The sequence below is a fragment of the Dysidea avara genome, chromosome 6 (assembly GCF_963678975.1).
Source record: "Dysidea avara chromosome 6, odDysAvar1.4, whole genome shotgun sequence".
In the NCBI taxonomy this organism is placed as follows: domain Eukaryota; kingdom Metazoa; phylum Porifera; class Demospongiae; order Dictyoceratida; family Dysideidae; genus Dysidea; species Dysidea avara.
Window position 1 is genome coordinate 27,731,617 of NC_089277.1, and position 9,988 is coordinate 27,741,604.

General features: G+C 35.5%; 1 protein-coding gene across 1 annotated transcript; it reads right to left on the reverse strand.

Moving 5' to 3' along the window:
* Window positions 1–1,505: 1,505 nt before the first annotated feature.
* LOC136258756 (uncharacterized) lies at window positions 1,506–8,376 on the reverse strand. The gene is made up of 3 exons (XM_066052109.1): window positions 7,806–8,376; window positions 2,163–2,470; window positions 1,506–2,112 (listed from the first exon to the last, which is right to left on the reverse strand). The coding sequence occupies exons 1-3, from the start codon at window positions 8,160–8,162 to the stop codon at window positions 2,016–2,018; spliced, it is 762 nt and encodes a 253-aa protein (XP_065908181.1). The 5' UTR covers window positions 8,163–8,376; the 3' UTR covers window positions 1,506–2,015.
* Window positions 8,377–9,988: the final 1,612 nt, after the last annotated feature.

Consider the following 9,988-nt stretch of genomic DNA (forward strand, 5'->3'; position numbering starts at 1 on the left):
GATTATTAACTGTACATTCCTTTCAATGAAATTTCTGTGAATTAAATTCAATAGACGCTTTTCTATTCTGAGAAGTGTTGAAGAAAGAGCATCCGTTTAGATAAAAACCTTTTCTAAAGGTTTGATGTGAATGAATTTCACTCTCAGTCTCTGCATAAACAGACTTTAGTTCTTGGATCCGGAGTAGTAACTATACTTTATCTAATATGAATGTGATGACAAACAAATTAAGTCATATAGGAATTGAGATGCAAGACTTCATTTTACTGCAGCTATACCAGGTTAGGATGCAATGTTTATTAGAGAAATTATAATGTGACTGGATTTGTAAAAAGGTACCTTTTCACACACAAAATTTGACCCATTTTTGAACTTTAAAAAGCTTCATAGCTGTTTGATCGTTGCCTGAAATTTTCCAATACTGCTCTGGCTGCATGAAACTAAGAGCAAGTAGATCAGTATAAGGAGTCAAATGTTACATCATTTTGTTTGCTGGCATGTAAAATGTGTGAAAAGGGTACCTTTTTGCTAATTCAGTCACATACACAGTATATTGTCCCAAGATTTCTGTGCTGTCAGGAAGAATTTTCAAGGTAAATGTGTTCAACTATTATAACAGGTACTGTGAAGAATTGTGACTGGGCCTGAAAAACCAAGCATGCATGTACAGGGGTAGATCTACAGGGGTTTCTGAGGCTTCCAGAAACTGGTCAAATGTATTCAGGCATTAAATTGAATTTATTTGTAAACACATCAACTGTTCAAATACTCTAATAGAGCAGTCAACTACCTTAATAGAACAGTCACATTTTGTATTATTTAGTTAACCTCTACCAACAAAATAAAATAGTATCTTGATCACAGTGTTTAAGACCTGAATTTTTCTGGGGTGTATGCCCCCAGAATGGCATCCATGTTTGTTTTGCGTATACTTTTCTCAACTCTTTATAAGCCTGCTCCTTATACAGTGCTAGCAGAAACAAGCAAGCTCAATTCATACACTGTCAGCTTTAAAAATTTCTTTGGTGAAATTGTTACCAGATTCAATCTCAGAATACATGATTTCCTGGGGGAGCATGCCTGTGATGGTTGAAGGCAGAATGGAATAGCCATCTCACTAGGACCATATGACTTACAAATAATTAAGCTAAATGAACTTACCCTACAGTACTGTAGCTACGACTATTAGGCAACTTAGATATTTACAATAGTTATGGACTTACATACTGTAAATTTACACACATAGTATAAATACAAACACATAATTATGCACATTCTGCGCTGTAGAAAATGAAGTGTGCTTTGCACACAAAAAGTGTGCCCTGTGACACCACAATGTGCTATTTTAGTGTCTAGCACACTTCATTTTTTATACTGTGTATGTAGCACCATAATTAATAATGTGCAGGCAGTGTCACAGTGACTGTCTGTGTGTAATAGCTTTTCTAAATTTCTAACTGAACCTCATCCTGCATCAGATAAATACTTTTAAAATTTTTCCTATTTTCACCTAGTACACTTTCAATGGCTCCATTATGCTTGCATTATGCCAAAACAACATTTTTGATACATTAAATTTAATGAATGTTTTCATAAGGGTATCTTACTACAAACTAACTTGATTTATTATAGAGGATCAATCTAGTAAACACTGGACTTTACTAGCTTTGTATTTTCTACTTACTATTCTGGTTTTTCCCAAGATATAATATTGTTATGGCACAGAACTCCAGCTTTTTTGCCAGGTTGGCTTACTCATAATCATTATAATTGCTAAAAAAACCTAAAATGCACCATTGTACATCTTGACTATTGTAAAGGCTATAAGAGTAGTTTTTCAGAGACAGTTACAAATAAAGTGCAATTGTACTACTGTTTCTTTTGTGCACCACACTCTTCTTGAGGTTTGCACAATACAACAAATAATAATAATAAAGCAACTTAATACAAGCAAGCCACATAGCCATGTGATTATCATATTAGCTACTGCATCATAAGTATGGAATTGCTTGTGTTCACAATCTCTTATAAACTCCAAGATGAGTCTTACACTTAGAGCAAGAATGACACACATCTTTACACAAGTCCAAACAAAGAGGCCACAGCATAAACCTGTAAGAAATGTTCTTATAACAGTACACAGAACAAATCAAATCACTTACAGCGTTAACCAACATGTACAGAACAGTGCCATCACCAAAATCAATGTCAATGAACCAATTTTGAATGTAGTCTTTGTATCCATCTCCTCATTACATTTAGGACATACTATTTTAATGGGATACTCACCAAAGAAAATGGTTTTTTCCTGTTTAGACTCTTCGTCTCTAGTGGAGACACTTGATGATGACTGCATAGTTTCTTGTTGTTCAGACTGTAGATCTCCAGTGGTGGCAATGGCATTTGATGGTGACTGTACAGCTTCTTGTTTTTCATACTGTAAAACTCTAGTAGTGATACTTGATGGTGACTGAAAATTTAAATCAAGTATAATTACGAATGTGAATAATATACTGTGTTGGAATGGTGGGGTGCTGAGTTATGCAGGGTAAACAAGTGTGTTCTTAGTGCAGTATAAAGAGATTGTGATGCCCATCAATTTCAAACAGTCATTTAGTTGATGGGTTCCTATGATACGTGCATACAGTGTAAGTTCAGTATAGTGGAACCTCAGTTATCCAAACCCCTTGGGACTGGGGGTGGTCCATAAGTATGAAAAGTCCATACCTCTGAAACTGTGTATAAATAACCTTAAAATAACATAAAGAAACTTTTTACAAATATCAATATTTTTAACTACCCTAATAGAACAGTCACTGCTCTAGTAGAGCAGTCATTTCTGTAGTTTGGTTAAACAAAATCCAGAAAAGTTGGATCCGGATAAATGTAGTCAGATGTGTACACATGACAAAAGAATATAATTCCAGTAAACGTTCTATTTTGTGACAATCAATTGAAATGATAGAAGGTCTACATTTGTTCAACACCAATAGTCTACTGAGATGAGAGAGGAATGCCAATGTTATAGTCATGTAATAAATGATCGTGTAAAAATAAAATACTTAATTCTTTCCACATAATTATGGTTTTTGTTATCATTAGGGCCCTGTATTAAATGATACGGTAGGTAGGAATCACCCCAAAAACTTCATGCGCACCCAAAATTCCAGCTTTGAAAATCATCCTAGAGACATCTTACGTGACAAAAATCACCTTTATGGAATAGTAATAGTCCATATATTAGACCACAGCAAGTTGAAATACTCAAATTTCATTGGCTACTTACAGGTATCTAAATCCTGTAGATCCCTTGTTTATGTCTCAATAGATCCCTGTCTCTGGGGTAATACAAAACACGACGATTACACACCTGTAACATTGGCAATGCATGGGCGTTTAACTGGATAGTAAGTGCTGTTATATACAAGTTATAGGGGGCTTGTTCTACTCACAAATGCTACATTTCTTGGGTACAACAAGCAGCTGGGAAGGTACATGAATGGGCTGTGGTTTAAATTAGTTAGACATAGAAACACAGATTTCTACGGAGTTTAGAAAACCTCAAGCCCTGTAGTAACACCCTCGCTTCACTTGTGTGCCACAACACAGGGCCTTTCAGGTTTCTAAATTCCATAGAACCCTGTGTTTCGATGTCTACCAATTATATATGTAATACAGTATTAAATATGACAACACTTACATGTGGCCAGATATAGAATTTTTAAAAATCATCAAAACTCAAACTTTAGTCTCACTACCTCACTGCTTGAGCACAGTTGCAAGGCTAGAGGCCAAACAAAGCAGCACATGACCACCATATGTGACTGGATTTTGGGAAAACCATCCAAATCGCACATTAAAAGTTTCGAGATAAACGGTTTTAAAGAATTCAAGCCAGCATAACTCTCCAGGGATAGCAAGCATGTGTATGAAATTTACAGTAAAGATGCATCAATCTGTTACCTTTCAGTCCACTTCCAGTACTTTTAGCTGCTTGTAGAGTTTCCCGCCAAATAAGATAGAAAATCTGAGCTGTTGGACGAGCGAAATAGTATCATGAGTGCTCACAAGGGGGTGGGGGGTGGCGGGGTGGGCAAGGGTTAGTCCTCAAAATGGAGACAGACCATGATTGCAGTCCAGAGACAAGATTACAGGGCTGTGCTGGCTCCTTAGTGGTTGATATGTAGCAAAATCTACACAAAAAACGTCTGGCCAACATTGTCAGGCTGTCCACCAGTAAACCACTGATTCTTCCCAAGCCAGGTCCTTCACAAGGCCTAAAACCGCCATTCGAGCTCTACACAGCCCCCAGAAAAGACGTCTGTTGAAACCAGCCTCGAGTAAGTTGAGTGGTGCTGAGTGTCAAAACTACTAGTACAATAGTGTAGCTATCCACTGGTGGTGTTAGTTTGATTTTGCCTCATGTGCGATCTTATGGCATAGCTTGGTGGGAAATTCCCTACTTTGGCACATTAGCTACAACAATTGTTTTGTTCAATGCTAATGTAGGGAATTTCCACTGAGTTATGTGGTAATTCACCTCTTGTTTCACTATTTTTTATTGTATAATAGATCCCTACTATATCACTAAAGAACAGAAATGGTTAACAAGGTCCCATTCAAATTTGATGTACATATGCTTACCATAAATTATATGTACAAATCTAACTAATATTTATGCATTTATGGGTAACATTTCATGTTAAACATTTCTACAGGGACCATGCAACAGAGCATTAATTTGTTATTAAGACACACACACAGTATAGCTATGGTGTAGGCATTGCATGCTCCAAGAGTATCACCGTAGAAATCAACTGATGCCACAGAAATGTAATCATGTAGTAAAGATAAAAATATTAGATTTGGTACATGTCAAAACAGCAACAAACAAGTCACCCTTTCAGCTACAAGCAAGCCACCCATAGAAAGTTAAGCAATGTTACAAGTCACCCAGTAGAGAGTTCAGCTAACAACAAGCCACCCTGTAGAGAGTTCAGCTATACACATTACACTCTGTACAGGGCTGCAGCTGCATAAAAAGTCACCCCAATAGCTACATGATTATCGTTTTATTTGGTATCAAATTTACAATTGACATATAGATTTACAAAATGTAGCAGTCTTTCTTGTTTGACAATTTCTATAGACAAGTTAAAAGGAAGCCTCAAAGCATAGGCTGGCATTGGGGCTTGCAATTACAAAAAGAAGTAATGTCAATATCAAAACAGCCAAGCTGTGAAGAAAGGTGTAACCCTCCAGGTTGGAAAAGTTGTGAAATCAAAAGTAGTGGCCAAGAAATGGCTGCAATAGCACTAATCATTTATAATGATCACAGTAGACTACGTATTCTAAATGTGCTGCTGCATTAAAAGTACGTATAGTGCTCTGCCAGGTTGTTACACAAGTGAATAAAAATAGTAAACAAAATAATAAAATATAGCTACAAATACTGGACATCATTTCATAGTAGCTATTCTCTGACTGCCACCTTTACTTTAAACTCATTTTAAGGCACATTTCTATTCAGTTTGGCTGTTTTTGCATGGATATAAAGTTACAATTGTTAGACAGTGGTATGCAGTATTTATTTTGATGTGTGGAAAACCTGATGATGGGTGTCTTTTTGGTATGTAAGACATCTGACTCAATAAAACACTTGTATACAACCACAATGAGACTAACAGTAATGCAATTAGTCTTTCATGGATAATTACGTAGTAAAATAACACATCAATATACACCGAGCAAAGTGAAGAAGAAATTGCAGTCAAGTAATCCTTTGCACCAATTTCATAACAATCAAAGGGGACAAAACCACCATCACAGCTGGCTATTACTTAATACTTTTGGTAGAATCTGCATCACTCTATACTGTAGACTTTCACAGCTCTATGCTGGCATTGTGTCTCTGCATTAATTATTTTCTCATGCACATTTGTCAAGCCTCAGAACATATTCATCAAGTTTACAGATTGCTAGCACACTCCACAGCCTTTCATGGCTGCTCAAATTTTTGGGGTAGGTGCTCGCAGAAATAGCCTTGGTGTTTAATTGTAATAGGAACTCTGTATACAACTCACTGTATTCTATTGACTTGAACACTTTAACACTCGTAACATGGCATCTTTGAGCATTTAAAAAAACAGTGGTGGCATCAATATTGTAATTTGCTTTATTTTTGTGCAAACAAAATTTTCGTATTAACAATTTTTTTGTGTAAAATATCCACACAAAAACAGCCAAGCTGCATAAAAAGGGTGCGTCCTTCAAAAAACCTGGGTGAAAAAGTTGTGAAATCAAAGGTGGTGGCCATGAAATGGCTGCAATGATGTGGATGTTAATAGATAATGACTTTGTGCATTAATAAAGTTTATTATCATCGACATCACTGCAGCCATTTCATGGCCACCACCTTTGATTTCACAACTTTTTCACCCAGGCTTTTTGAAAGCCCCACCCTTTTTATAAAGCTTGGCTGTTTTTGCATGGATTTCATTTTTTTGTATTTTAAATATATACCCAAAGCCAATCATAAACTACATGGCTTTGAGGTTTGTTTTTACACAAATCATTGTTCTTCTTGTCTACAGATGCAATGAAGATGATGTAAGACAAACCAGTGCTCTACCAATACAGAAAAATACCTACCAATCCAATACCAAAGCCATTATTTTGTGCATGGCTATATAAAGTTGTAATATATGTAGTGCCTTACAATAGTGTTTTATAACAACATAAATTCCTTCCAAGTTAGGTATACTATTTGTCTATTAAGATTTTTGAGTGAATGTTCTATTACACACAATAATTTGATTGTCAGCCATGTTAACAAGCCACGATATATTGATATACCACGATACGCAATATGTCAATATGGTTAGACTTTGTAACGACACAGCGATATTGTTTTAAAATGATACGATACGCAATATATTTATATGTTGTTGCATCTCTAGCAGCTGTCAATGCGATTTCTTTTGAACCACAAAAAGGTTGGGGTATGATTGTTAACCTATATGCACACCAATTTTTAAATTATTCTCATAAGCAGTTTACCCTGTAGGCGTGACAAAAAGTCAGCCTTTTTTAACGTTCACAGCTCTATGATTATTAATCAGATCTGCACCAAACTTGGTACGTGATTGTGTTGCAATGTGTTCCTAAAGTACATCAAGCTATGCATTGCATTTTATAATGGTTTTTGTAAAGTGTGCGAAAAGAATAATATCTAAGCCCCCCCCCCCCCCTCCCCTGAGCCCCCTAAACAAAGACAAAAATGAAGAAATTAAGCCAAATTATAAAAGCTTAAATTTCACGATTGTATAAAATCTTGCTCAAATTTGGCATGTGGGGTGTTGAAGGTGGTGGGTGTTTGCAGTATAAAATTGATTTGAATTCGAGAAGGGAGCACGGAGCTATACGTATACGTGAAAATCACGTTTTGTTTTTTCCTATAAATATATATATAATTATGGTGTGGCATGCTGGCTTTCTTGGCTGCACAACACATTATCGTGTCTCTTGATTTTCATATAATGACTGTCCATTAGAGTAGTTTGATCTTATGTAAAAATTTTCATGTAAGAAATTTTTGTACAAGTTTTGCATACAAAAATTATTTTACAACAAAAGAATGCAATTTATGGTAATTACCAAACCGCATCTCAGTTTTAAATTATTGTTACGAGTGTCTAACTATTACTTGGTTTGATAGATTACATGCATTATTATGGTACAGAACTGACTTCAAGCACTTGAAATGCATAATATACAGACTACATTGAGAGCTATAAACTTATTACCTGATTTTGGATGAAAGGGATGGTTGAAACAATCCATTCAAAAGTTTCACGCCTTTTAAAACAATCCATAAGAGTAAGGCTTAATTTTCGCACTCCTCTTTGTTCTCTTGTATAATTAAGAATTTGTAACAGCTCCTGAATGTTATCTGATGTGTGGAAAGCATTGTCAATGAATATCATGAAAACTGTATTGTTACGATAACGTATTGTTTGTAATAACATTATTATATCTCCTTCTGTTAGTGTCGACCTATTTTTGTCCAAGCCTATCCATTGTAAAGTTTTGTTTCTATGTAACATGTGAGCAATAGATCTCAGACCATTACTAGTTACACTACAACCAACTATATGAAGCATTATTAAACAGGTGTTGTCTTCTAGGGCTTCTGCAACTTCACCTATTAATTTATCATCTGTGTATTTACTGTTTGACAGTATTAACCACTGAAGGTGCTGATGAATACGAACAAGTTTTGGAATACCACTAATTGGACCCTGACTACAATCTACATCAAAGACACAAATGCCATTGCTAATACAAGTTATGTGCTTCAATAAATTATTTGCCCCACTTTCATCAAAACTTCTGCACTGAATCATCCATTTCTTTCCACTGTGTGCTATGCAATAGGACAATGCAGACAAAAATTGAGGTGTTGTATCAGATTCTGGGACAGCAAACCAGCACGGTTCACCGTAAAAAAGGTAGCTTTCACACATGTCCTTACACAACTCAGGATTCTGTGCTTCCATTACTGCTGCAATCAGTGTAGTCTGAAACAGTCTATTAATACAGTGAGACAAATCATAAGAATACTGTTTACCAATAGAAAATTTGTCTATCAAATCACTCACACTAGGGAATTTGACAAAAGTGTTCGCAATTATATTCCTCAAGAACCAGCTAAAAGTTCTGTAACTGGTCATTTTAATCTTCAGATAGTAATTCGATGGAAGAAATTCTTTGAAAGAAATATCTTTAAATTTTGTCAGACCTGCATAAAAAATCCATATCATTTCAAATTCAGTATTGTTGAAAAGATTTTGTAGCTGTTTTTGCTGATATGGCTTAGGTTTCCGGGATAAATACCAAGCTGCCAGTAGCTCCTGAAGAGTGCGATGGATAAATTCATATGTTTTGCTGATAGATTTAAAATGTTTATGATTGGTTACTTGCAATAGTCCCATTCCATCAAAGCTATCAAGGCTCTCATCTTCTGAAGCAAAACAGTATTGTCTAACTATTTTCTCACTGAATATCAGAGTTATGTCTTTTAGCAAATGGTCATAAGCCATTTTACCTAATCTAAGTAACATATCTTCCACATCTTTAGGTAAATCTTCAAGAGTGGTAATAGATGCACTACCATGTGACTTTCTAGATTGATGCTCTTTTAACTGAATCAGCACTAAATGTTTATACATATCCGTAAATGTTTTCGGTAATCCATACCTATTTCTGTTAAAAGTGTATAGAGCAATGCAGAGATTGATAGGAACAAATACAAAACATTTTAGAAGTGGAAGGCGCTCAAGTTCAGAATAAAATTTCTGCACTAACGCTAAAGAATTTTCAAAATAAGATGTCACATTATCTTTTACTTGCTTCTCAGTAAATCCAAGAATTTCAATTCTTCGCTGAATATGTTTATATTCCAGACTTCTAATGGCAGAAGGACGGCTTGTGATCACAATCACAGCATCAGGAAGAAGATCACCAGATATGAGTTGTGTGAATAGACTGTTGTGTTGTTTGCATGCTAGTAGCTCATCCCATCCTTCTAAAATAATTAAAATGTCTTTTCCATGTTTTCCGTGTATTTGTTTACCAATCCCTTCACCTGAAGGACCCATATACAATTGAATTAGCTCATCAAAGGTCTCTGCTTTTGCTATTTTTTCATCTCTCAATTGCAAAAGGATAACATAATGAAATGTATGCAGTAATTCACCTCTGGCCCATTTTGTACACATTCGCATAGCCAAGAATGTCTTTCCACTTCCAGGATATCCTTGTATTAGAATTACTCTACATTTCTCAACAACAATGTCAGAATATGATTCAAGGAGGTCTCTAGTATAGCTAGTTCGTTGCTCAAGCAGTAAACTATAATAGTCAAAGAAAGTAGATTTTTTTTTGTGTTCTTCTTCACTGATTTTTTTTATTAGTACGATGTTGATGT

What these genes read in the sequence shown, in the direction of transcription:
- LOC136258756 (XM_066052109.1), bottom strand. Translation starts at nt 8,162, where the DNA reads ATGCTTCATATAGTTGGTTGTAGTGTAACTAGTAATGGTCTGAGATCT. An exon ending in TCCCTTTCATCCAAAATCAG is followed by an intron (nt 2,471 to 7,805) that starts GTAATAAGTTTA and finishes TTAAATTTTCAG; the next exon opens with TCACCATCAAGTATCACTAC. An exon ending in TGTACATGTTGGTTAACGCT is followed by an intron (nt 2,113 to 2,162) that starts GTAAGTGATTTG and finishes CATTTCTTACAG; the next exon opens with GTTTATGCTGTGGCCTCTTT.